At 46.4% G+C, this 27,989-nt stretch overlaps 1 protein-coding gene across 2 annotated transcripts in view; it reads right to left on the reverse strand.

Annotated features, from left to right (window-relative positions):
* Positions 1-27,989, reverse strand: part of CCDC102B (coiled-coil domain containing 102B) — a 561,597-nt gene that overhangs the window by 267,079 nt on the left and 266,529 nt on the right. For both annotated transcript variants that reach the window (XM_069219901.1, XM_069219900.1), the window contains exon 2: positions 12,707-12,788. Coding sequence is in view for 1 of the 2 variants with exons in the window: in XM_069219900.1 (XP_069076001.1) it covers positions 12,707-12,714 (8 nt within the window). In the remaining variant the exon portion in view is untranslated. The remainder of the gene's footprint in view (positions 1-12,706; positions 12,789-27,989) is intronic.

A 27,989-nucleotide genomic window follows, 5' to 3' on the forward strand; every position in this document is an offset into this window, starting at 1 on the left:
ACCGTTGTAACTGCAACAAAGTATCCAGGATGACTCATGTGACCTGCAACTTCAGCTCCAGTCAGCTTTTGCAACAGTTTCCAAGGTGTGAACACTCTGAGGACTGCCTGTCGTCACCCTGCACCAGAAGAGCCGAAAGAATCTCCTGTGGAATGACGGAGTCACTTCCCTGCTTCTGCAGGCACCCTTCTGCAACCTAAACCGGTACTCTGGGACTCCTTTCCTGACGACGAGCATGCTCCCTGGAACTCAGATGGTGGACCAAAGTGACCCAGACTGTCCAAAGGTCCAACTGCCCAAATTTGGTGGAGGTAAGAGCTTGTCTTCCTGTGCTGCGACAGTACCCCTGTGCAACGCGTCTTCCGCAGCTCTTTGGGCTTCTGTGTACTTCTTACAAGAATCATTCATGCACAGTGTAGCCAAGGTCCCCAGCACTCCATCCTGGGAAGCACAGCTCCCTGAGTTGTTCTCCGGCGGCGTAGGACCTTCCAGTGTAGTGCTGCGATGACCGCACTTTGCATCTTCTTTGTCCCCGTGTTCTGGGACTCTCGTGGGTGCTGCCTGGTCTTCTGAGGGCTCTCTGAATTGCTGAGAGCCCCCTCTGTCTCCTGAGTCCAAGTTGAGACCCCCAGGTCCCTCCTGGGTCCAGGCAGCTCCTTTTTGACACAAACCGCATACTTGATTGAAACACGGCTTGTTGGCGGAATCCAGTGGCGCAAACAGCCTGCATCCAACAACCCGATGTAGGACATCTCCTGCACCATGCACCATGCAGGAACCCGCAGCCATCTTCTTTGGTGCTCTTCTGTACTTTTCTTCTGATCGGAGAATCCACTTTTGCACCTTCTTCTAGGTTGGCAGGGGTTCCTGTCCTCCCTGGACTCTTCTTCAACTTCTGGACTTGGTCTCCTCTCTCCACAGGTCTTCAGGTCCAGGAATCCATTGTTTGTTGCTTGCAGTCTTGCATGGTTCTTGCAAAATCTCTTATCACAACTTGTAGTGTGTCCTGAGGAAACTTTGCTGTACTTTACTCCTGCTTTCCTGGGCTCTGGGGTGGGGTACTTTACTTACCTTTGGTGTTTTCCTATACTCCCAGCGCCCCTCTACACACTAAACTTGCCTATGGGGAAATTCGACATTCGCATTCCACTATTTTAATATATGGTGTTGGCCCATAGCAATCTATTGTATTTTCTACTGTTTGCACTATTCTATGATGGTTTACTTACCTGATTTTGGTTACTAGTGTATATATTGTGTATAATACTTACCTCCAGAAGGAGTATTGCCTCTAAGATATTTTTGGCCTTGTGTCTCTAAAATAAAGTACGTTTATTTTTGATAACACTGAGTACTGTCTTTTATTGTATATAAGTACTGTGTAACTATGGTGGGATTGAAGGACCTTTGCATATCTCCTAGTTCAGCCTAAGCTGCTCTGCTACAGCTACCTCTAGACAGCCTAAGCTGCTAGAACACTGCCTACATTTCACTAATAAGGGATAACTGGACCTGGTAGAAGGTGTAAGTACTTTAGGTCCCCACTTCAAACCAGGCCAGCCTCCTACAAGCCAGCCCGGCCCTGAGGTGCCTGTCCAGATCGACGCATCGCTCTTTTGCGGGAGAGAAGAAACAATGCATGCCAACCCGACCGGAGGAGGAATGACGCACATTCTCTCTTGGGAGTGAGAAATCAATACATTGCTGTCCTTTTCTGACGCACACTCACCAGTGCAGCTTTATTTTGACGCTACCCAGGTGCTTTAATGCCCTAACAGTGTTCTCACTGTTTTCTAAAGATTTAAGACTCTTATTATTTTTTAAATTCATATCTTGACTTGTGGATGTTGGATTTTTGTCGTTTTGGTCTTGTTTTGTTTAGATAAATATATGATCTATTTTTCTAAACCGGTGTTGTGTCATTTTGCAGTGTTTTCACTGAGTTACTGTGTGTGTTAGCACAAAAAATACTACCAAGGGTGTGAAGGGGGTTACCTGAGGGTGATTCTCCTTTACCCTGACTAGAGTGAGGGTTCTTTCTTAGACAGCGGGTAACCTGACTGCCACTCAAAGACCCTATTTCTACCAGGTGCCTAATCTGGTTTTCAACACTGACCTAGATAGGTCTGTCCAGCGCCAAGGTCACACTAGGGCTCTCTTTCTGGAGGGGGCGCTCTGGCTGGAGGAGGTTGATCTGGCGGACATCTGGTGTACCCTACACCCGCAAACCCATGACTATACATTTTTCTTCCACATCCATAAAACATATGCCTGCATTGACTACTTCCTGGGCACCTCAGGCCTTCGATCCTTGTTAACAGCTTCGGAGATAGAACCATGCTCGTTATTGGACCACAAACAGTGTCCTGTATGCTAACCTTTCGACCTCAGCGGCCTCTCTACAGAACATAGTGGATGTGGGAAACACTTCTGCATCGACCAGAGGTTGTCCAGCAATTTAATAAAACTCTTGTAGACTTTCTCAGAGTCAAGGACACTCCTGTTGTCTCCCTAGCAAACCTATGGGATACCTTGGAAGAGGTGGTCAGAGGAGAACCGATTGCAATCTTCGTGGCTGACAATAGAATTTGATGAGATAAATGAGGACTTTTGTCCCATCGGGTTTTGGAACATGAACACATTCACAAACGGACCAGGGGCTCCAAGGATTTGGTGTCAGCTAGAAGCTAAATGGAAACTATTGGCGTGTATTTACCTCATTAGGGTGGAGTACGCCATTCATTAACTTTGCCACTCCTTTTACGTCGGCAGCGACAAATGTGGCTGTCTTGTAGCAAGCAAACTTGGGGCCTAATGACACGCTGGTGATTTAAAAAAATGAACATTCTCAACCAAGCTCTGCTGGATTTAGTTGTCACTTTTGGCTTACAGAAAAGATTAGCCTTTTAAGGGCTTTAAACATATTGTCAAATATGGGAGCCCATGGGATCTACAGTCCAATCACATCCTAAACTATCCTCTATAGTGTCTTGATTTAAGATGGCATTAGGATTTACCCATATTGAACACCACAATTGTAGAGGATCCAGGTTGATTGCATTTCCCACATAACCCAGGGCCAGCTCCTAATGTAGAACACATGAAGAACTGCTTGACAGGAGACCCAGCCACCGCCTGCAAAACCCGTTTTCCTCTACTTGTAGGCTGGCAGCCTTCTTGTAGCCCCACACACCACAACCATATGTTAAAACTAACAAACATTTCCTTTTATATATTTCTAAAAGAGGGCACAATCGATTTCCTATCTTAAGTTGAAGCAAGGTTAAAAATAAAACCCACAGAGACTGTAAAATGTATTTTTCTAGTGAGACAAGGAGTACACGAACCCCAAGGGTCAAAAGCAACTTTGCAGTACGGGTACCCGGGGTAGGTTCTACCAGTAGGTTTGCCCTCAGTGTCAAACATTGAGAGCTTATGTTTCTGGTGCTGCAGGGCATGGCATAAGTTTTAAGTTGGTGTCAGAGTTCAGCATCCTTATAAAGTCACTGAAGATGTCCAGCAGAATTTAAAGGCCATTAGGTGTTCTAGACAATAGACAGCATCGTCCATGTGTAATAGCACGGGTCGAGGATTTTCTTCACAACATTCAGATCAGAGCTTTTGCAGACGAGAACGGCTTCAAGCCCATTAATGTCATAACAAAAAGATAACTGACACAAGAACACATTCCTGCCAAATCCCCCCGAGCTAAACTAAATGGCTCAGTGCATTCACCACTCTAACCATATCTAATCCCAGCAGCAAGATCGTAATGGAGTGCCCGCAGAAAAAGTTAATGGCCCTGCTCAACACCCATGGTCTCTAACAGGGACCAAAGCTTAGACCTAATTACACTCACAAACGCACATAACAGGTCCATAAAGGCAGGGTAGATAGAATAGAACGAGAATAAGGTATTGTTCAGTCAACTCCAGCCCAGCCTGAACCCATACTGCATCCTTGAGAGAAAGCGTTTTTTCCACAACCCTGAGAATTAGGTGTTCTAAATCAAACCTTCCTATGATCTTCATGGTAATAACCACTAAGGAATTCAGGCAATAACCACCTGGAGCATGGTAGGTTTAAACATGGGGCCATTACTGCAGCCCTCCAAGATGGGGTAAAACCTTATCTACATGTTTCCAGGCTAAATTGATATAGGTCCATTGGGACCACATCAAACCCATGTGCCTTGCCCACTAGACTAGATTAAATAGCTTCCACTATTTCTTCCAAAGAAACGCAATATCAAGTAGGACATTTGGCAAACCTGATCTTCGGTTTCCTGCACAATGACAGCAGGAAAGTCCATTTTCTGAAAATTGGTCACCCAGAGCTCGGATGCTATATTTGTAGCCTACCTGCTTGAGGGGGCAATTGGTAAGCCAATTACTATTAACAATATCTAAACATTACCTGGTGTTTTTAGCCTTACAAAAGCTAACCTGCTTCCCTCAGGAGTTTTTCTGCAAGTCCAAATTCTCAGGGCAAGTCTATACACTCTTCTGCAACTGAGAATAAGCTATTTGCTTCTGAGGTTCTCTCACAAAGTGTAATCTCAATTTGGTTTCTGGTTGCTCATCTTCCAAATGCTGCCAATTGCATTCAAATTTGAAGTTTTGTGCTAAAAAGTTCCCCAAATGTTCCGCTCAGGTAAACAATCTACCTGAAATTTTGTTGACCTCCCACATAAAAAAAAACTACTGCTCTTATTCAAAACACTGCCACTTATTCAGATTTGTAGTTTTGCATTCAACTTATCTGCTCAGGTAAAAATCTAACCGAAATGCTCATGTTTAAAAATTATGTGAATGTAGATTTTGCTTTAAAATTTCTCCATGAAATAATAAGATGTGGCAATCTCTGTAATTTAGCATAAATGTCATTATGCAAAATTTCCAAAATTACCCGAATTACACTACCATAGTTAAATATTTGCCCAACTCTACTTTAAGCTATGCTTTGAACTATGCTCCTTGACTCAGTTGATTACACTGCTTGCCATCAGGCAAATCAAGGTTCGTTCCATACAGTGGGCCAATTTGGGAGGATTGGCCTGTCCCTGGGAGAGGAAGCAGGTGAGAAGAAATCTACATGGCTTAATTAACTTACACTGGCAAGCCTTGTCCTGCTTCAGAGATACAGAGGGAGGAATTTAGATATCTGGCCCCACTCATGAAATAGGCTCTCCTTTGAAGTTCTAGGTGGAAGGGAGCTGCTTGATTTGTGAGTTATGGGAGGTGCTAAAGGATCTAGAAGAGCTGTGGCTGATCAAGTGTTAGCTATTCCATCCTGAAAATTCTCATCAAGTAGTGCAGAAGGGATCCATTAGGACTGGATACATGATGAGGTATTGTTTGCTTAAACAAAGAAACCCATCTTCCAGAGCTCTCTACCTCTACTTTTAAACCCACGCACATGTAAAAACAATGAGAAATATTGGAACATGCAGAAGACAAGGACCTCTTATGGATGATGCCTGAATTGAGTGGTGGAACACTCCAGACCTGTAGTGAACTCTTTCAATCCTGTGTCTCCAGGGCGGTTGTCTCTCTACTCTCTCTAAGGGACAATAATGGGTGGTCTTGCTAGGGACTTTGGAGAAAAAAGGTCACCTTCTGTGGAGCAATCCTGGATGATTGTGCCCTAGGGGAGGTATCCTAGGCTGCTAGTTGACCCACAGATTCCTTGCAAGTGAATAGGAGCCTGTGGAGTCTGGATGTGTGCAGAAAAGTAATAAGGTATGCCTTCAGTGTCTTAAGGGTGGTTCTATGAGAGGCCTTGGGCCACATACATTTCTGGGGAGATGAATGGACAGGACAGCAAGTTGAGAGAAATCTCCAGAAAACAAATATTCTGAACATTTTAAATATGAAGAGGCTTGGAATCAACATTAATGGTGCCTAGACCATGTCCCCAGGAGCAAAACTCATTTTCCTCGATTCACAAAAGCCCCACAGGGCCTACAAAAACCTTGTTGCTTTCTCCTGCTACAGAGTAGCCTGCCTAGTGGTCCCCAAATGTCAGTGGCTTGAAAAGAATCCTTACTGCCTTAAATAGTTTATTCAGTATTCCCCAGGTATCCTAAGGACTGTTATGCACTGTGGTAAAAGGTTTACACAATGCTTCAATCTGCCCTCCCTGTATTGCTCCCTGGCGAAGGCCAGTGCCCCGGGGGTCTCTCCTGAACCACCACCATACTCTGGCAGGCTAGGATCCTAGAAGAATTATTGGGTGCCACTCCTAATCTCTGTGTCCAAGTTTGGGTGTAGTGGGGAACACCTAGCACCTATATCGTCTATTGGTAGAAATACGATCTCTAGTTGGCAGAGGTATGTACCCTCTCCAAAAAGGGACCACAATCCGAGTCAGGGTAAATCGGATACACAATCTAAATTAACCTGTGCTAAGATCTGTGGTAGCTTGACAAGGAACAGTCGAGCTTAACTTAAGAGGCAATGTGTAAAGTATTTGTACAACTCTTAAAATCCAGTAACACAGTGTAACCAACACAAAAACACTCCACATCAGTTTAGAAAAGTAGAGATTTTCTAGAGTAAAACAAGACCAAACAAAAAGAATACAATAAGTACAGCTCAAAATATTAATTATACATTTTTAACCCCTTCACTTCCAGGCCTTTTCCCCCTGAGGTGCCAGGTCTTTTTCTGGCTATTTGGGGCAGTTTGCGCTTGGCCTTCATAACCTTTTGTCCACATAAGCTACCCACGCCAAATTTGCGTCCTTTTTTTCCAACATCCTAGGAATTCTAGAGGTACCCAGAGTTTGTGGGTTCCGCTGAAGGAGACCAAGAAATTAGCTAAAATACAGCAAAAATCTTTATTTTTAAAAAAAATGGGGAAAAAGGGTTTCAGAAGAAGGCTGGTGGGTTTATGCCTGAAAATGGCACCAACAAAGGGTTTGCAGTGCTAAAATCACCAGCTTCCCAGCTTTCAGGAACAGGCAGACTTGAATCAGAAAACCCAGTTTTTCAACACAATTTTGCATTTTACTGGGACATAATCCATTTTTACTGTTTTTTGTGCTTTCAGCCTCCTTCCACTTAGTGACAGAAATGGGTGTGAAACCAATACTGGATCCCAGACAGCTAAACATTTCTGAAAAATAACTAAAAGTCTGAATTCGGCAAGGGGTCCTTTGTGTAGATCCTACAAGGTTTTCCTACAGGAAATAACAGCTGAAATAAAAAAATATTGAAATTGAGGTGAAAAAAACTGCAATTTTTCTCAATGTTTTACTCTGTAACTTTTTCCTGCGATGTCAGATTTTTTAAAACAATATACCGTTACATCTGCTGGACTCTTCTGGTTGCGGGAATATATAGGGCTCATAGGTTTATAAAGAACCCTAGGTACCCAGAGACAATAAATGAGGTGCACCTTTCAATGGATTTTCATTGTAGACTGCGCATACAGCAATTTTTTTGGTAAAATATAGAGAATGAAAAATAGGTATCAAGGAAACCTTTGTATTTCCAAAATGGGCACTACATAAGGTGTTGAGAAGCAGTGGTTATTTGCACAACTCTAAATTCCGGGGTCCCCATAGTAGCATGTGAATTACAGAGCATTTCCCAAACAGACGTCTTTTTCACACACTGTCTTACATTTGTCAGGAAAAAATGTAGAGCAAGACAAGGGGCAATAACACTGGTTCTTCTATTTTGTGTTCCCCCCGGTCCTCTGATAAAAATGGTACCTCACTTATGTGGGTAGGCCTAATGCCCGCGACAGGAAACGCAACATGGACACATCACAATTTCCCAAAGAAAACTGACCTGTTTTTGCAAAGTGCCTAGCTGTTGATTTGGGCCTCTAGTTCAGTGGGCACCTAGGGAAGCCTACCAAACCTGGTCATTTTTCAAAACCAGACACATAGGGAAATCCAGGATGGGGTGACTTGTGGGGCTCTCGCCAGGTTCTGTTACCCTGAATCCTTTGCATACCTCAGAATTTGGCAAAAAAAAAGTATTCCTCATATTTCAGTGATTGAAAGATCTGGAATCTGAGAGAAGCCATAAATTTCCTTCCACCAAGCATTTCCCAGAGTCTCTCGATAAAAGTGATACATCAGTTGTGTGGGTAGGCCTAGTGTCCACGACAGGAAATGCCCCAAAACACAATAACACTTGTTCTTCTATTCTGTGTTCCCCCCGGTCCTCTGATAAAAATGGTACCTCACTTGTGCGGGTAGGCCTAATGCCCGCGACAGGAAACGCAACATGGACACATCACATTTTCCCAAACAAAACGGACATGTTTTTTGCAAAGTGCCTACCTGTGGATTTTGGCCTCTAGCTCATCTGGCACCTAGGAAAACCTAGCAAACCTAGACATTTCTGAAAACTAGACACCTAGAGAAATCCAGGATGGGGTAACTTGTGGTCCTCTCCCCAGGTTCTGTTACCCAGAATCCTTTGCAAACCTCAACATTTGGGAAAAGAAACACTTTTTCCACACATTTCGGTGATGAAAAGTTCTGGAATCTGAGAAGAGACACAAATTTCCTTCCACCCAGCATTCCCCCAACTCTCCTGATAAAACTAGTACTTTACTTTTGTGGGTAGGCCTAGTGCCTGAGACAGGGAATGCCCCAAAACACAATGTGGACACATCACATTTTTCCTAAGAAAACTGACCTGTTTTTTGCAAAGTGCCTAGCTGTGGATTTTGGACTTTATCTCAGCCGGCGCCTGGGAAACCTAGCAAACCTGGACATTTCTGAAAACTAGACACCCAGAGGAACCCAGGATGGGGTGACTTGTGGGGCTTTCACCAGGTTCTGTTACCCAGAACCCTTTGCAAACCTCAAAATTTGGCAAAAAGACTATTTTTTCTCAGATTTCGGCGATGGAAAGTTCTGGAATCTGAGAGAATCTACAAATTTCCTTCTACCCAGCATTTCCCCAAGTCTCCCAATAAAAATGGTACCTCACTTGTGTGGGTAGGCCTAGTGCCCGCAACAGGAAATGCCCCAAAACACAATGTGGACACATCACATTTTCTCAAACAAAATGGACGTTTTTTGCAAAGTACCAAGCTGTGGATTTTGGCCTCTTGCTCATATGGCACCTAGGCAAACCTAGCAGACAACTAGAGGAACCCAGGATAGGGTAACTTGTGTCGGTCTCACCAGGTTCTGTAACACAGAATCCTTTGCAAACCTCACAATTTAGCAAACATAACACTTTTTCCTCAGATTTTGGTGATGGAAAGTTCTGGAATCTGAGAGGAGCCACAAATATCCTTCCACCCAGCATCCCCCCAAGTCTCCTGATAAAAATGGTACCTCGCTTGTGTGGGTAAGCCTAGTACCCGTTACTGGAAACGACCCAAAACACAATGTGGACACATCACATTTTCCCAAACAAAATGGACGTTTTTTGCAAAGGGCCTAGCTGTGGACCTTGGCCTCTATCTTATCCGGCACCTAGGAAAACCTAGGAAACCTGGACCTTTCTGAAAAGTAGACACCTAGAGGAAACCAGGATGAGGTAACTTGTGGTGCTCTCACCAGGTTCTGTTAATCAGAATCAGATGGCAAACATCAACATTTGGCAAAAAAACACTTTTTCCTCACATTTCGATGATGGAAAGTTCTGGAATCTGAGAGGAGCTCCCGATAAAAATGGTACCTCACTTGTATGGGTAGGCCTAGTGCCCGTGACAGGAAATGCCCCAAAACACAACGTGGACACATCACATTTTTCCAAAAGAAAACTGACCTGTTTTTTGCAAAGTGCCTAGCTGTGGATTTTGGCCTCTAGCTCAGCCAGCACCTAGGGAAACCCAGAAAAACCTATAAATTTTTTAAAACTAGACACCTAGGGGAATACAGAATGGGCTGACTTGTGCGGCTCTCACATGTTCTGTTACCCAGAGTCCTTTGCAAACCTAAAAATTTGGCAAAAAAAAACTTTTTCCTCACATTTCGATGAAGGAAAGTTCTGGAATCTGAAAGGAACCACAAATTTCCTTCCACCTAGCATTCCCCCAAGTCTCCTGATAAAAACAGTACCTCACTTGTGTGGTTAGGCCTAGTGCCCGTGACAAGAAATGCCCCAAAACACTACATTGACATATCACATTTTCTCAAAGAAAACTGACCTGTTTTTTTCAAAGTGCCTAGCTGTGGATTTTGGCCTCTACCTCAGCTGGCACCTAGGGAAACCTAGCAAACCTATACATTTTTAAAAACTAAACACCTATGGGAATTTAGAACGGGGTGACTTGTGGGGCTCTCACCAGGTTCTGTTACCCAGAATCCTTTGCAAGCCTTAAAATTTGGCGAAAAAACACTTTTTCCTCTCATTTCAGTAATAGAAAGTCCTGGAATCTGAGAGAGGCCACAAATTTCACTCCACCCAGCACTCCCCCAAGTCTCCTGATGAAAATGGTACCTCATTTATGTGGGTAGGCCTAGTGCCCGCGACAGGAAACGCCCCAAAACATAACATGGACACATAAAAATGATCTATTACAAAACGACCTCTTTTTCCAGGGGGAGGGGGGCACCTGCATTTTTGGTACCGGGTGCAACGGTGATTTAGGGAAACCTACCAAACCCAGAAATTTTTTAAAACTAGACACCCGCAGGAGTTTAGGGAGGTGTGACTTGCGTGGATCCCCCCACATTTTCTTACCCAGACTCCATTGCAAACCTCAAATATAGATTTAAAAAATCATATTTTACACACTTTTCTTTGTAGGATCACTGTGCCGGTACAAATTTTCTACCACCCAATGTTCCCCTTGGTCTGCCGATAAAAATGATACCTCACTTGTGTGGGTGGCCCAGGTGCCTGCAAAAGGAAAAGGCCAAAAACGTGTAGCAATTGAGGGAATAGCACAGCGAGTTGATAAGCACAATTTTTTTAAAATACATTTTTAGGCTGGCTCTGCTTTGGGGACCCACACAAGTGAGGTATCATTTTACTTGGGAGACTGAGGGGAATGCTGGGAGGTAGGAAATGTGTGCCAGGGCAGTGATCCTACAAGGAAAAGTGAGGAAAATATGTTTTTTAAGCAAATTCTGAGGTTTGCACTTCAGCAACTTGACCACAAACAGCTACAGGTGAAGTACTCTCATCATGGATGGTAGTTAGCATGTAGACATCCCTCCTGTCAGCAGATTTCAGAGCTAGCAGCTCATAATTCCGCAAGGCACTGCACTGTCCCCTCTGAAGTTATTTACAGACAAGCTCCCTTCGATAGCTTTTCCAGTTAGAGAGGACTGTGCCACAAGCAACAGTGTCCACTCTGAACAATTCCTTGAACAACTGCACTCCAGTGTAGAAGTTACACACAAACGGTGACCTTTGTTAAACAGTCATCTACCAAGTTCCCACACAATTTTCTCACTAACTCCAAAAGTGGGCGGACAACCAGGGGGGTCAATTCTGGAATCCCTACCAGTGTAGACCCGGAAATTATAAACATGTCCTGTACTACTTTCAGGCAGCATTTACAATTTAATTCCATACCATGCCCTCTTGCTAGGAATGTACTGCCTAAAAACTAAACAACCCTTGAACAGGACCAAAGACTTGTCCACACTTATTTCTTTGCCTGGAACATACACCTCTGAAAATCAATCTACAAAGTGACCAAGGATAGGTCTAATCTTAAAAAAAAAAGGTCATAATCAGTGTGATCTCGTGGCAAGGCTAAAGCATTATCAACAAAATGCAGCATCCGAAGGAGAAGCAAATACCAATCATGAGTCATGGTTGAAGGAAATATAGCCTTTGCTTTCAAGGGACAAGTAGACCAATAAGAAGCCAGTGACGGCTTCCTTATCAACCCCATCAACAAAGTCAAACCCATGAACTTTTTCATCTCTTCCAGATTTGTGGGAATCTACTGGGTAGCTTTAGACTGAGGCCTAAGTTTGGCAGTGTTGTCCCTCAAATACTGCTTCCATACAAATTAATCTGCTCAACAATCTCTTCCAAAAATACATCGTACATAAACAACTGAAAATTGATTGACGGGCAAAAAGTTGTCCGTATGCACTCTACACTCTGGGAGGCAGGCAACTGTGGCTGCTCCATGTTTGGGGCAACCCAGGTGTCAGGTCTTCCAATGGGAAACTTTCAGCCCCAGGCTGCTGGACTACTGGCACATCAGTGTCCTCCTCTAAAACAGGCCCTTCAACTGCACTGAGAGTGGGTTCCTTAACGGAAGATTCCTCTCAGACAGAAAACTCACTGCCAGACTCTCACACCCTCCTCTGCCTCAGATGCAGAGTCAGTCTCATAGTCATGGTCCGAAGACGATTCAAAAACCATGGCAAAACCCTCCTCAGCGGTCACTCTGCAGCTATCCATGATCCTTTGTAAGAAGTGTAACTTGGCAAGTGTGCCACCTACAACCAGCACTGTCTAAAATAAGTAATAAACTAAGTGTGGCTTTATCACAAAGCGTTATGTACTGAAAAACTATACCACTCACTTTCCTGAAAAAGCTAGACTCACCCCAACTACTCTGCACAGACACAGAAATCATCAATGATATCCCACTAAAAAGAACAAAGAAAAGCAAATTAGACATAAGACAACACAAATATCATTGTGCACAAATCTAACGACAATTTCACACACAATCCTGCATTTAGTACACCACCTACAAACATGTCATCCATGCATGTCAACAATAATCCTTTGGAGTAACTTTTTTTTACTTACCTAAACATGCAACTACGCAAACCACAGGCCAACCACTGCCAAAACCGCAATGAGCCACAGCAAAGGAAGCAAAAGCTTTGAACTAGAATAAAAAGGAAAAATAAACTGTTATACTCACAAATGCAAGTACTTCACCACTTGACAAACACCCCACCACCAGACATTTAGGGGGTCATTCCGACCCCGCCGGGCGGCGGGCGCCACACGCCGGGCAAAGACCGCCAGAAGACCGCACCGCGGTCAAATGACCGTGGCGTTCATTCTGACTTTCCCGCTGGGCGGGCGGGCGACCGCCAAAAGGCCTCCCGCCCGCCCAGCGGGAAAGCCCCAGCAATGATGAAGCCGGCTCCGAATGGAGCCGGCGGAGTTGCTGGTGTGCGACGGGTGCAGTGGCACCCGTCGCGATTTTCAGTGTCTGCTTTGCAGACACTGAAAATCTGAATGGGGCTCTGTTAGGGGGCCCCTGCAGTGCCCATGCCAGTGGCATGGGCACTGCAGGGGCCCCCAGGGGCCCCACGACACCCGTTCCCGCCAGCCTCTTCCTGGCGGTGTAAACCGCCAGGAACAGGCTGGCGGGAAGGGGGTTGGAATCCCCATGGCGGCGCTGCATGCAGCGCCGCCGTGGAGGATTCCCTGGTGCAGGGGAAAACCGGCGGGAAACCGCCGGTTCCCCTTTTCTGACCGCGGCTTTACCGCCGCGGTCAGAATTGCCCCAGAATCACCGCCAGCCTGTTGGCGGTGCTTCCTCCGTCCCCGGCCCTGGCGGTCCATGACCGCCAGGGTCGGAATGAGGCCCTTAGAAATGTTCCCTGATGTCTAGTGGTCTCTTGGGGGCAGATGGGCCTAAAAAAACTAGGCCCATCTGCCCAAGGGGGGCAGAAAAGGCCTCCAGTACTGTGCTGAATCCCTTGCCCAAGGGACAGCCCCCCACAAAAAAAAAAACCCTGGCACCTTAGTGACGTCTGCCCCCCTTGGGGGTAGATGGGTCTAAAATAAATAGGCCGCTCTGCCCGCCCAGGGGGGCAAAAATGCCATGAAATATATTGCCCCCTTTGGGGCGTGACCCTTGCCCAAAGGGCCACTCCCATACAAAGCTCACACACACACAAGATCCCTGGTGCTAAGTGGATTCTGCACCCCTTGGGGGAAGATGGGCCTAAAAAAATAGGCTGATCTGCCCCCAGGGGGGCAGAACTGCCTAACAGTGCTTTGCCCCCTTTGGGGAGGCAACCTTTGCCAAAGGGAGCGCCCTCCAAACACAAAAAAAAGGAAAAAAAATCCAGGCGTCTTGGGGGCACTTAGGTATAAAACAAATAGGCTGATATGTCCTCAAGGGGGGCAGAAATGGCATAAAATATATTACCCCATTTGGGGGGCGACCCTTGACCAAGGAGCAGCCCAGCCACATAAAACACAAACAAACACACAAGATCCCTGGCGCTAAGTGGCTTCTGGTCCCCTTGGGGGCAGAAGAGCCTAAACAAATAGGCCGATCTGCCCCCAAGGGGGGTAGAACTGGCCAAAAGTGCTTTGCCCCTTTGGGGGGGTGACCCTTGCCCAAGAGGCCGCCAAACACACAAAAAACACATGCAAAAACAATCCCTGGCATTCAAAAATAATCAGCTGATCTGCCCCCAAGGGGAACAGAAACGGCGATATACATCATGCCCCCTTAGGGGCTGCTCCTCGACACACAAAACAGAGAATAAAAAAATAAATCCCTGGTGCCTAGTGAGCATTCCTACTGCCCGATTGCATCGCGATCAGGCAGTAGCAATGCTGAAAGAGGCATCGAGGGAAAGTAAACCCCTTTCCTTTTCCCCAATGCCTCTTTTAGAGGAATCACCCCGGCCGGAGGAGAAACTTACCTTCTTCTCCATTGACATGCTGGAAGCAAATGGCTTCCAGAGAATAGGGCAGCCTCTAATGATGTCTGACGTCATTAGATGGGGGTGTGGTGGAAGAGGAAGCGAGGGCCCAGTACAGAACGTAACAGTTACATCCTGAGCACCCGAGCGGTGCTGCCCAGGGCGTAACAGTTACTTCCCAGGCACCCAACAGGTTAAAGATTAAAGTGCAATATAGTGCTTAGAATCATAAAGCACCAACAGGGGATATCTGGTTGCACCAGTGTAGGAAGTTGGCTCTGTATATACTATTTCAAAGTAAGAAATAATGTGCACAGAGTTCAAGGGTTCCCCTTAGAGGTAAAATAGTGGCAAAAAGAGATAATTCTAATGCTCTATTTTGTGGTAGTGTGGTCGAGCAGTAGGCATATCAGAGGGTATTGTTAAGCATTTGTTGTACACAAACAGGCAATAAATGAGGAACACACAATCAAAGACTTACTCCAGGCCAATAGGTTTTTATATAGAAAAATATATTTTCTTAGTTTATTTTAAGAACCACAGGTTCAAGATGTACAAGTAATACTTCAAATGAAAGGTATTTCACTCAGGTATTCTAGGAACTTTGAATAATCACAATAGCATGTACAGTTTTGACAAAAATGGCAATAAGCTATTTTAAAAGTGGACACTGGAAAAATCAACAGTTCCTGGGGGAGGTAAGTAAATGTTAAGTTCACAGGTAAGTAAAACACTTACAGGGTTCAAAGTTAGGTCCAAGGTAGCCCACCGTTGGGGGTTCAAGGCAACCCCAAAGTTACCACACCAGCAGCTCAGGGCCGGTCATGTGCAGAGGTCAAAGAGGTGCCCAAAACACATATGGGGTTATTACAACTTTGGAGGAGGTGTTAATCCGTCCCAAAAGTGACGGTAAAGTGACGGATATACCACCAGCCGTATTACGAGTCCATAATATCCTATGGAACTCGTAATACGGCTGGTGGTATATCCGTCACTTTACCGTCACTTTTGGGACGGATTAACACCTCCTCCAAAGTTGTAATAACCCCCATAGTCTTCAATGGAAACAGGGGTGCCGCGGTTCCAGTCTGCCAGCAGGTAAGTACCCGTGTCCTTGGAGGGCAGACCAGGGGGGTTTTGTAGGGCACCCGGGGGGCACAAGCAGGCACAGAAAGTACACCCTCAGCGGCACAGGGGTGGCCGGGTGCAGAGTGCAAACAGGCATCAGGTTTCAGATAGGAATCAATGGGGAGACCTGAGGGTCTCTTCAACGATGCAGGCAGGCACAGGGGGGGGGCTCCTCGGGTAGCCACCACCTGGGCTAGGCAGAGGGTCGCCTGGGGGTCACTCCTGCACTGGAGTTCGGTTCCTTCAGGTCCTGGGGGCTGCGGGTGCAGTGCTGGTTCCAGGCGTCAGGTTCCTTGTTACAGGTAGTTGCGGTCAGGGGGAGCCTCTGGATTTCCTCTGCAGGCGTTGCTGTGGGGACTCAGGGGGGTCAACTCTGGCTACTCACAGGCTCGCAGTTGCCGGGGAATCCTCCCTGTAGTGTTAGTTTTCCGCTGGTTGAGCCAGGGGCGTCGGGTGCAGAGTTGAAAGTCTCATGCTCCCAGCGGGAAATGTGTGGTCTTTAAAGTTGCTTCTTTGTTGCAGAAAGTTGCAGTTTCTTGAACAGGGCCGCTGTTCTCTGGAGCTTCTTGGACCTTTTAGATGCAGGGTAGTCCTCTGAGGCTTCAGATGTCGCTGGACCCTGTTGGATGTGTCGCTGTTGCAGTTTTCTTCGAAGTAGGGAGACAGGCCGGTGGGGCTGGGGCCAAATCAGTTGTCGTCTCCGTCTTCACTGCAGGGCTTCAGGTCAGCAGTCCTTCTTCTTCTTTAGGTTGCAGGAATCTATCTTCCTCGGTTCTGGGAGCCCCTAAATACTGGATTTAGGGGTGTGTTTAGGTCTTGGAGGGCAGTAGCCAATGGATACTGGCCCTGAGAGTGGATACACCCTCTTTGTGACCCTCCTTCCTGTGGGGAGGGCGGCACATCCCTAATCCTATTGGGGGAATCCTCCTTCTACAAGATGGAGGATTTCTAAAAGTAAGAGTCACCTCAGCTCAGGACACCTTAGGGGCTGTCCTGACTGGGGAGTGGCTCCTCCTTGTTTTCCTCATTATCTCCTCCAGCCGTGCCGCCAAAAGTGGGGGCAGTGGCTGGAGGGGCGGGCATCTCCACTAGCTGGGATGCCCTGTGGTGCTGTAACAAAGGGGGTGAGTCTTTGAGGCTCACCGCCAGGTGTTACAGTTCCTGCAGGGGGAGGTGGAAGCACCTCCACCCAGTACAGGCTTTGTTCCTGGCCACAGAGTGACAAAGGCACTCTCCCCATGTGGCCAGCAACATGTCTGGTGTGTGGCAGGCTGGCAAAAACTAGTCAGCCCACACTGGAAGAAGGGTATGTTTTCAGGGGGCATCTCTAAGATGCCCTCTGGGTGTATTTTTACAATAAAGTGCACACTGGCATCAGTGTGCATTTATTGTGCTGAGAAGTTTGATACCAAACTTCCCAGTTTTCAGTGTAGCCATTATGGTGCTGTGGAGTTCGTGTTTGACAGACTCCCAGACCATATACTCTTATGGCTACCCTGCACTTACAATATCTAAGGTTTTGCTTAGATACTGTAGGGGCATAGTGCTCATGCACATATGCCCTCACCTGTGGTATAGTGCACCCTGCCTTAGGGCTGTAAGGTCTGCTAGAGGGGTGACTTACCTATGTCACAGGCAGTGTGAGGTTGGCATGGCACTCTGAGGGGAGTGCCATGTCGACTTAGTCATTTTCTCCCCACCAGCACACACAAGCTGGCAAGCAGTGTGTATGTGCTGAGTGAGGGGTCCCCAGTGTGGCATAAGATATGCTGCGGCCCTTAGAGACCTTCCCTGGCATCAGGGCCCTTGGTACCAGGGGTACCAGTTACAAGGGACTTACCTGAGTGCCAGGGTTGTGCCAATTGTGGAGACAAAGGTACAGTTTAGGGAAAGAACACTGGTGCTGGGGCCTGTTTAGCAGGGTCCCAGCACACTTTCAAATCATTACTTGGCATCAGCATAGGCAAAAAGTCAGTGGGTAACCATGCCAAGGAGGCATTTCCTTACAACCAGACACGGTTAAATTCAAAGGTTCAGGCCGACCGTGATATAGCGCAGGTCAAACACAGTCCCAGGTAAGCCCCACTTTAAGAATTGTGCCAAGAGTCCAGTTCATGGGGAAGAAGTTTGTCGGGAGCAAGGAAAGCATTGCTGGCAGTGATCCTGTGGGCATTGCAAATGGACTAGCTGGAGCCTCACCCTCACAAGAGGTGAACCTTGTTGTGAGAAGAGACAAACTTGTCCCTGATTTCCTGATCCCTCGTGCGAATTGCACAGTTCCGGTATGAACGGTCCCGTTCATAATCGACAAGTGCCCAAAAGATTAATTTTCAGGAGTCAAAAAACACTTCCAATGTCCTATGACTAAAGGGGAGTGCGTTTGGGGTCAAGAGGTGGTTGAAGATGGGTCTAGGAGCTGAAGAAGAGTTAAGGGGAAGTTTTTGATGGCCCTGAGACTTCCACAAAAGGAGGCAAGCCAGCAAGCCATTGGAGTCACTTGGTTCTGTAGATGTAGAGAACAAAGTCCAGTCCTTCTCTCTCCCAGGCAAGAGGCAGCAGACAGCAGTCTAGCACATCATTGCAGCGAAGCAGAGTGGCAGTCCCTCCTGGCAGCACAGTAGTCCTTCTTCCTGGCAGAATGTCCTTCAGACCCGACGTGTACAGTTTCAGTGGGGTTAGGAGTCCAGTACTTTAACCCCTCTGAGCTTTTGAAGTGGGGGGAGACATCAAAGAGAGGCCTTTTAAGGTCCCTGCCCTTTCTTCGCTGGTTCCAGACACTCGACAGGTGGTTATGCAGACCTTTGTGTGGGGAGAGGCATAGCCCTATTCAGGTGTAAATGTCAGCTCTGCCCTCCCTTCTAGCCCAGGAAGACCCATCTGCCTGGTGATTGGCCATTAGGATGTAAATGTCATACCCCAGCTTCCTTTGTGTGCAACTATCTAGAGGGAATGCTCAAAGCCCAGCTGTCACCTACCTCTGATGTGTATTCAGAGACAGGCAGAGGCACAAAATGGTTGAAGTAAGAAAATGCAAACTTTCTAAAAGTACAATTTTCAGACTCAAAATTTAAAATCGGACTTCACAGTAAGTTGTGATTTTAAATTGAGAGTCCAGACACACCAAACTCCAAATTTCTATTGTTTCCCAAATGTAAGTTGCACTCAAATGTTGCTTCAAGGTAACCCCAATGTTAACCTGCAGGGTAGACAGGCCTTGAGGTAGTGAAAAAATAATTTAATAGTTTTTCACTGCCAGGATATGTTAAAAGTAAAGGTACATGTCCAACTTTTTAAATACATTGCAGCTTGCCCTTGGGGCTAACCAAGGCCTACCTTAGAGGTAACATATATGTATTAAAGAGGAAGACTTGGGCCCAGCAAGTGGTTGTACTTACCAGGTCAAAATGGCAGTTTAAAACTTCACACACACAGGCTCTGCAGTGGCAGGCCTGAGACATGTTTACTGGGCTACTGTAGTGGGTGGTACAATCAGTGCTGCATGCCCACTAGTAGCATTTAATTTAAATGCCCTGGGCACATTATTTCACTATACTAGCGACGTACACGTAAATTACATTTGCCAATTGTGGATAAGCCAATATTACTATTAATATTACAACACCGCCTCTTTAGTACTGGTCAGCAGGGGTAAATTGCTCAGAAATCCTAAAGCCAACAAAAACGAAATCAGCAAAAAGTGGAGAGAAAAGGCACAACGTCTGGGGATGAACCTGCAGAAAGGGTCAGGTCCGTCCTACAGTAGGAAAAGAAGGAAGCTGGCTTGCACACTGGCACCGAACAGTACAGCAGGTGTTGAGTTAGCCAGGATGACAAGTGCTATTGAAGCTCCGTGGCAGCAGCCCAGTAAGAGCGTTGCATGTGCCGAGCTAGGGATCCCTAATATAGAGTTGAATAATTAAAACTATATTGCTGCAAGAGCAATTAAAGAAAAAAAAACAACAAAGAGAAGAAGGAGTTTATACATGGTGGGGGAAATTGAGCCTCAAAAGGCACGGGGGCCATCTAAAAATGTATATTCTATAATTTGACTCAGTGGTTCTTCGAGAAGACAGGGGAACCACCAGAGTTTATTTTCTCTCTGAGGGCTGCAAAGAGAGTAGTAAGTACCATACAACAAGCCCTGTGTGCACTTCAATGAAACTGTACCCTGCGTACCCCAAGCGTACTCTGGGCCTCTTAGCCTTATGGGCCTGGTTTGCTTAGGCCTTTGTTTCTAGGGTCTATAGTTGCCCTGTAACCAGTATAAAGGTATTAGAAAGCTGTGTACACTGAATTGTAATAAATATTGAAATGCTGAGTGTCATATACATTGTTGTATATATTGAAGTATGTAAATGACAGGTGGCACCATCCTGAAATGTTTTAATATTGATTGCACTATGTTGGTTTATATTATTTTTTGTCTTTTTTACTGTGGTGACTCCCTGATGAGGCAATTGGAGCATCTTGGCAATCGCCTAATGAGAGAACTGAATGTGCCCAGCTAGGGATCAATAAACCAGAGTTGAAAAATACAAGTTATAAAGGTGCAAGTGCAATTAAAGAAAATAAAACAATAAAGAGGAAAGATAGTGTTTCAGACATGGTGGGTGAAATTGAGCCCCAAAAGGAACTGGGGCCCCCGAAAATGTGTATATTTGGGTCTGTAGTTCTCCGAGAAGGCAAGGGAACCATCAAAGAGTTTATTTTCTATCTGAGGGAATGCCTGGAGGGTGGGAAGTCCTCCGCAAGCTCTGCATGTTTTTCATTGAAACTGCAACCTGTGTATCCCAGGCAGTTATAAAAGTGAACTGCGACGACGTAGTCTTTCTTGGCAAACTTGTTGCTGGGCATTTCCGTCTTAATGGTCCCAGTTGTATAGCCCTGTGTTTTTAGCGTCTGTAGTTGCCCTGTTACCAGTGTAACGGTATTACAAAGTATTGTACACGGAATTATAATAAATATCGAAATGTTGATTGTCACATACATTGTTGTATATATTGAAGTATGTCATTGACAGCTGCCACCATTCTGAAATGTTTTAATATTAATTGCGCTATGTTGGACTCTATTTCTGTGCTTTTTTATCGTGGTGACTTCCTGATAAAAACAATAGGCCTATTATTCAATGCACCTCTCATGTTGTGTTAGGCATATTGGGGGGTTTCAGGGCTCAGGGATTGCTGCCTTTGGTACAGAGGGTCCAGGTTAAATTTAGAAGTTTACAGGATCCATGCTATTTTTCTTTAATATTCGCCATATGATTGCTGTGCAGTTCTTTAAAGGGTGTCACCACAGCTTTTTCATCTATCTTTTCTACACCTACTAGTGAATTTTGCATAGTATTTAGTAGTATGTGTAATAAAATACTTTTCATTTTTAGTCAAACTTTATTTGTTGAGTTTTCAAGATTAAACATTGGCAGTGTTTAGCAATCTACATAGATTGTGGTTCTAGTGCTAATAAATCACAGACCGTATCCCACCACCTTTAGGTATCCCAAAAAACAAAGATCAAAGAGAACCAAGACCACGAATGGTTTCTATTCAGTGGCAGAATATTTAAAGTGTGATTGTAACCTTGTTGGCTATGTTTCCCTCCTCCAACCGGGGATCTCTGCCGTATCATTCCAGTGGAGCTATATCTGGAAGAGGTGGGGTGCTCGGGTACATGTCGGGTATATGGTAAGCAGGGAGCCCACGGACAGAAAGAAAACCAGAGGACCCCAAGTGTATCCAACATTTTTTAAAGTATCCCTGAGTATATCTTACAAGCGTTCCATGGTCATAGCCTAGTCATTGCCTGCCAAAGCCTGGCATGCCATTGAGTAATCGAAGGAGCTGTCTGCTTTTTCCAAGCCGCTGCTAGTCCCATTTTAGCAGCTCCCAGGCATAACCAAAGAATTGAGAGATCACTTGAGGTTTGGCATTTGAGAGACTTATCCGGTGGTCCTAAAAGAGTGAATCCTAGGGTGGCAGGTATGGGATACGCCACTATCTCTTTAATTTGCACCAAGATTTCAGACCAGTTGGGCAGATCACGGGACAATTTCAGGAGGCTGGCCTGGTTTTAGTGGGTGTCTAAGGTACTTACACCTTATACCAGGTATCCCTTATTAGTGAAATGTAGGCAGTGTCTAGCAGCTTAGGCTGTCTGGGGGAAACTGTGGCAGAGCAGCCAAGGCTGAACTAGGAGACATGCAAAGCTCTTGCAATACCACTATAGTCACACAGTACTTATGCACAATAAAAAACAATACTCAGCGTTAGCAAAAATGAAGGTACTTTATTTTAGTGACACAAGGCCAAAAATATCTTAGAGGCAATACTCCTTCTGGAGGTAAGTATTATACACAATGTATACACTAGTAACCAGAATCAGTCAAAGAATTGTGAAAACAGTAGACAATAGTTAGAAATGGGGTATTTGGTTGGCAGTCAGGTTACCCCCTGTCCAAGCAAAGAACCTCACTCTAGTCAGGGTAAAGGAGAATCACCCTCAGTTAACCCCCGCTCCCTCCCTTGGTAGCTTGGCACAAGCAGGCAGGCTTAACTTCAGAGTCTAGGTGTAAAGTATTTGTACCAACACACACAGTAACTCAGTGAAAACACTACAGAATGACACAACACAAGTTTAGTAAAATAGGCAATATTTATCTAAAAACAAGAACAAAACGCCAAAATTCCACCATACACAAGGCACGTTATGAATTAAAAAGCAAAAAGAGTTTTAAATCCTTAGAAAACAGTGCTAACTCTGTTAGCGTGAAAAAGTACCTGGGTTGCATCAAAATAACACCGCACAGGCGAGCGTGCATCGGAAAGGCCAGCCATGCGTCAATTTCTCACTCGCAAGTGAGACCGTGCGTCGCTCCTCCTCCGGTCGGGTCAGCGTGCGTCGTTTTTCCTCTCCACAGGAGAGCAATGCGCCGATCCGGACCAGCACCTTGGATCCGGACAGGCTTGGCATAATTTTTCCACGCCCAGTGATGTTTGCATCGAAAATCCTGCCACACGGTATCAGCAAAACCGCGCTATGTGGGTTGCGACGTTATCAGCCTTCGTCAGCTGGTGTTGCGCATCGCTTCTCTAGCCGTGTGCATCCATCTTCCAGCCGCGATGCAGGTGGAGCGTAGATTTCAGCCGCAAAGACGGCGGTGTGTTGTTTCTCAGGCACATCACAGAAGGTGCATCAAAATTTGTGCAGGGATTTTCATTCTTGGTCTGCAGCTTCAGCTTCCGAGGCCCCAGGAACTGGATAGGGCACCACTTGGCAGGGCAGGAGTCTCAGCAGCGAGACCTGTGCTGGCAGGAGAACTCTTTGATGGCCCTGAGACTTCAACAACAGGAGGCAAGCTCAAGACAAGCCCTTGGAGATTTCTTCATAAGCAGAAATGCACAACAAAGTCCAGTCTTTGTCCCCTTGCACAGGCAGAAGGAGCAACTGCAGGATAGCTCCACAAAGCACAGGCAGGGCAGCACTTCTCTTCAGTTCTTCAGCTCTTCTCCAGGCACAGGCTCCTCTTGAGGTCCAGAAGTGATCTAAAGTCTGTGGTTTTGGGTGCCCTTCTTAAACCCATTTTGGCCTTTGAAGTAGGCTTATTTCAAAGGGAAGTCTCTCTTGTTTGTGAAATCCTGCCTTGCCCAGGCTAGGCCCCAGACACACACCAGGGGGTTGTAGCCTGCCTTGTGTGATGGCAGGCAGAGCCCTTTCAGGTGTAAGTGACATCTTCCCCCCTCTGTCCTAGCACAGAGAGCTCATCAGGAAATGCAGGCTACACCTCAGCACCCTTTGTGTCACTGTCTAGAGAGAGGTGCAAACAGCCCAAATGTCAAACTGACCCAGACCGGGAATCCACAAACAGGCAGAGTCACAGAATGATTTAAGCAAGAAAATGCCCATTTTCTAAAAGTGGCATTTTTAAACACAACATCTTAAAACCAATTTCCTAAAAGATGTATTTTTTAATTGTGAGCTCAGAGACCCCAAACTCCACATGTCTATCTGCTCCCAAAGGGAATCTACGTTTTAATTATTTTTAAAGGTAGCCCCCATGTTAACCTATGAGAGAGATAGGCCTTGCAACAGTGAAAACCAAATTTGGCAGTATTTCACTGTCAGGGCATATAAACACATTGGGATATGTCCTACCTTAAACATGCACTGCACCCTGCCCATGAGGCTAACTAAGGCCTACCTTAGGGGTGTCTTACATGTAAGAAAAGGGAAGGTTTAAGCCTGGCAAGTGGGTATACTTGCCAAGTGAAATTGGCAGTTTAAAACTGCATACATAGACACTGCAGTGGCAGGTCTGAGCCATGCTTATAGGGCTACTCATGTGGGAGGCACAACCAGTGCTGCAGACCCCCTAGGTGCGTTTGATATACAGGCACTGGGCACCTGCACTGCACTACGGATTTACCAGTAAACCAATTATGCCAATCACGGAAATCCAATTACATACACATTTTGTACAGGAGCACTTGCACTTTAGAACTGGTTAGCAGTGGTAAAGTGCCTAGAGTAACAAAAAGAGCAAAAACTGAGTCCAGAACACATCAACAACCTGGGAAACAGAGGCACAAATTAGGGGAGTTCTCATCAATAAGGTGGAAGAATCTGGACAGACAATCAGCATTGCTGTGTTCTGTACCAGGGCGGTGTTCCACTGTAAAGTCCATCCCCTGTAGGGAAATGGACCACCTCAACAGTTTTAGATTCTCCCCCCTCATGTGTATTAACCATGTGAGGGGCCTGTGGTCAGTCTGAACTCGGAAGTGAGTCCCAAACAAGTACGGTGTTAGCTTCTTCAGCACCCAGACCACAGCAAAAGCTTCACGTTCTATGCCACTCCACCTATGTTCCCTGGGAACTAACCTCCTGCTAATGAAGGCTACAGGTTGACCTACGCCCTCTTCATTAAGCTGTGAGAGTACTGCTCCAATATTATGCTCTGCTCTGCGGCATCTGTTTGCACAACAAACTCCTTGGAGTAGTCAGGTGCCTTCCGCACAGGTGCTGTGCACATGACAGCCTTCAGGACATCAAAAGCCGTCTGGCAAGACTCAGTCCAGATCACCTTTCTGGGCTGCCTTTTGGATGTTGTAGGAAGTTGGCTCTGTATATACTATTTCAAAGTAAGAAATAGGGGGTCATTCCGACCCTGGCGGTCCATGACCGCCAGGGCCGGGGACCGCGGAAGCACCGCCAACAGGCTGGCGGTGCTTCCAGGGCTATTCTGACCGCGGCGGTAAAGCTGCGGTCAGAAAAGGGGAACTGGCGTTGGAATGGCCGCCGCGGTCTTTTGACCGCGGGGCGGTCATTCGGCGGTGACCGCATGGCGGGCGGTCGCGGTCAGAATGACCGCCATAGTGTGCACAGAGTCCAAGGGTTCCCCTTAGAGGTAAGATAATGGCAAAAGTAGATAATTCTAATGCTCTATTTTGTGGTAGTGTGGTCGAGCAGTAGGCTTATCAGAGGGTAGTGTTAAGCATTTGTTGTACACGCACAGGCAAAAAATGAGGAACACACACTCAAAGACTTACTCCAGGCCAATAGGTTTTTATATTGAAAAATATATTTTCTTAGTTTATTTTAAGAACCACAGGTTCAAGATTTACAGTTAATACTTTAAATGTAAGGTGCTTCACTTAGATATATTAGGAAATTTGAATGAAAACAATATCATGTACAGTCTTTGTAAAAATGGCAATAAGCTATTTTCAAAGTGGACACTGCAAAAATCAACAGTTCGTGGGGGAGGTAAGTAAAGGTTAGATTAGGAGGTAAGAAAAACACTTACAAGTCTCAGTCATCGGCATAGGCAGCCCACCGTTGGGGGTTCAAGGCAACCCCAAAGTTACCACACCAGCAGCTCCGGGCCGGTCAGGTGCAGAGGTCAAAGAGGTGCCCAAAACACAAAGGCGCCTATGGAGAACACGGGTGTTCCGGTTCCAGTCTGCCAGCTGGTAAGTACCTGCGTCCTCGGGGGGCAGACCAGGGGGGTTTTGTAGAGCACTGGGGAGACACAAGTAGGCACACAAAACACACCCTCAGTGGCACAGGGGTGGCCGTGTGCAGTGTACAAAGCAGATATCGGGTTTCAGGTAGGAAACAATGGAGGGACCCGGGGGTCACTCTAGCTGTGCAGGCAGGCACAGGGGTGGCTTCTCGGGACAGCCACCGCCTGGGCTAGGCAGAGGGTCATTTGGGGGTCACTCCTGCGTCGAAGTTCAGTTCCTTCAGGTCCTGGTGGCTGCGGGTGCGGTGTTGGTTCCAGGCGTCGGGTCCCTTGTTACAGGCAGTTGCGGTCAGGGGGAGCCTCTGGATTCTCTCTGCAGGCGTCGCTGTGGGTGCTCAGGGGGGTCATCCCTCATGGGCTCGCAGTTGCCAGGAGTCCTCCCTGAGGTGTTGGTTTTCTGCAGGTCGAGCCAGGGGCTTCGGGTGCAGAGTGTGGAGTCTCACACTTCCGTCGGGAAACGTGAAGTCTTTGGAAGTTGCTTCTTTGTTGCAAAGAAGTAGCTTGTTTTGAACAGGGCCCCTGTTCACAAGAGTTTCTTGGTCCTGTAGTCTAGGGCAGTCCTCTGAGGCTTCAGAGGTCACTGGTCCCTGTCGGATGCGTCGGTGAAGCAGGTTTTTGAAGTTGGAGACAAGCGGGTAGGACTGGGGCCAAAGCAGTTGTCGTCTTCCTCCTTCTCTGCAGGCTTGTAGGTCAGCAGTCCTTCTTCTTTCTTCAGGTTGCAGGAATCTGATTTCCTGGGTTCTGGGGTGCCCCTAATTACTGAATTCAGGGGTGTGTTTAGATCTGGGAGAGCAGTAGCCAATGGCTTCTGTCCTTAAGGGTGGCTACACCCTCTTTGTGCCTCCTCCCTGAGGGGAGGGGGGCACATCCCTATTCCTATTGGGAGAATCGTCCAAAACCAAGATGGAGGATTTCTAAAGGCAGGGGTTACCTCAGCTCAGGGCGCCTTAGGGGCTGTCCTGACTGGGGGGTGACTCCTCGTTGTTTTTCTCATTATCTCCCCTGGACTTGCTGCCAAAAGTGGGGGCTGTGTCCAGGGGACGGCATCTCCACTAGCTGGAGTGCCCTGGGCATTGAAACATGAAGCCTGAGCCTCTGAGGCTCACTGCTAGGTGTTACAGTTCCTGCAGGGGGGAGGTGTTAAGCACCTCTACCCAGAGCAGGCTTTGTTTCTGGCCTCAGAGGGCACAAAGGCCCTCACCCCAGGGGGTCAGAAACTCACAGACCAGTCAGTCCTGTACTGAAGGATTGGGTAAAATACAGGGGGCATCCCTAAGATGCCCTCTGTGTGCGTTTTTTTTTAATAACTCCAACACTGGCATCAGTGTGGGTTTATTATTCTGAGACGTTTGATACCAAACTTCCCAGTATTCAGTGTAGCCATTATGGAGCTTTGGAGTTCGTTTTTGACAAACTCCCAGACCATATACCTAATATGGCCACACAGTACTTACAATGTCTAAGAATGGACTTAAACACTGTAGGGGCATATTGCTCATGCAGCTATGCCCTCACCTGTGGTATAGTGCACCCTGCCTTAGGGCTGTAAGGCCTGCTAGAGGGGTGACTTACCTATGCCACAGGCAGTGTGAGGTTGGCATGGCACCCTGAGGGGAGTGCCATGTCGACTTAGTCATTTTCCCAAAACCAGCACACACAAGCTGGCAAGCAGTGTGTCTGTGCTGAGTGAGGGGTCCCTAGGGTGGCAAAAGACATGCTGCAGCCCGTAGAGACCTTCCCTGGCATCAGGACCCTTGGTACCAGGGGTACCAGTTACAAGGGACTTACCTGGATGCCAGGGTCGTGCCAATTGTGGAGACAATGGTACATTTTAGGTGAAAGAACACTGGTGCTGGGGCCTGGTTAGCAGGGTCCCAGCACACTTCTCAGTCAAGTCAGCATCAGTATCAGGCAAAAAGTGGGGGGTAACTGCAACAGGGAGCCATTTCTTTACATTCACTTTATGCAGTTCATTCAAAATATTTACAAATAACGTCTTCAGACTGATATTATTATAGCATCAATCTTAGTTGTGACAATTTTATCAAAGGATGAAAGTTCTTAACCGTTTTGTTAAAACTGAAGCATCAAAAGCAATTAAGGCATTGCTGATGGAACGGGACGAGGTACTTCTTTCAAACTGAAACATTAAACATGTTTAAATCATTGGGTTAACGCCTTAAACATTTTACCGATAAGGAAACATGCCATGATCAGAATGGGAGCTCCTAATACATAAAAAGTGTCTCTTAATGGAATGTCTGTT

Source organism: Pleurodeles waltl, chromosome 2_2 (genome assembly GCF_031143425.1).
Source record: "Pleurodeles waltl isolate 20211129_DDA chromosome 2_2, aPleWal1.hap1.20221129, whole genome shotgun sequence".
Taxonomy (NCBI): Eukaryota; Metazoa; Chordata; class Amphibia; order Caudata; family Salamandridae; genus Pleurodeles; species Pleurodeles waltl.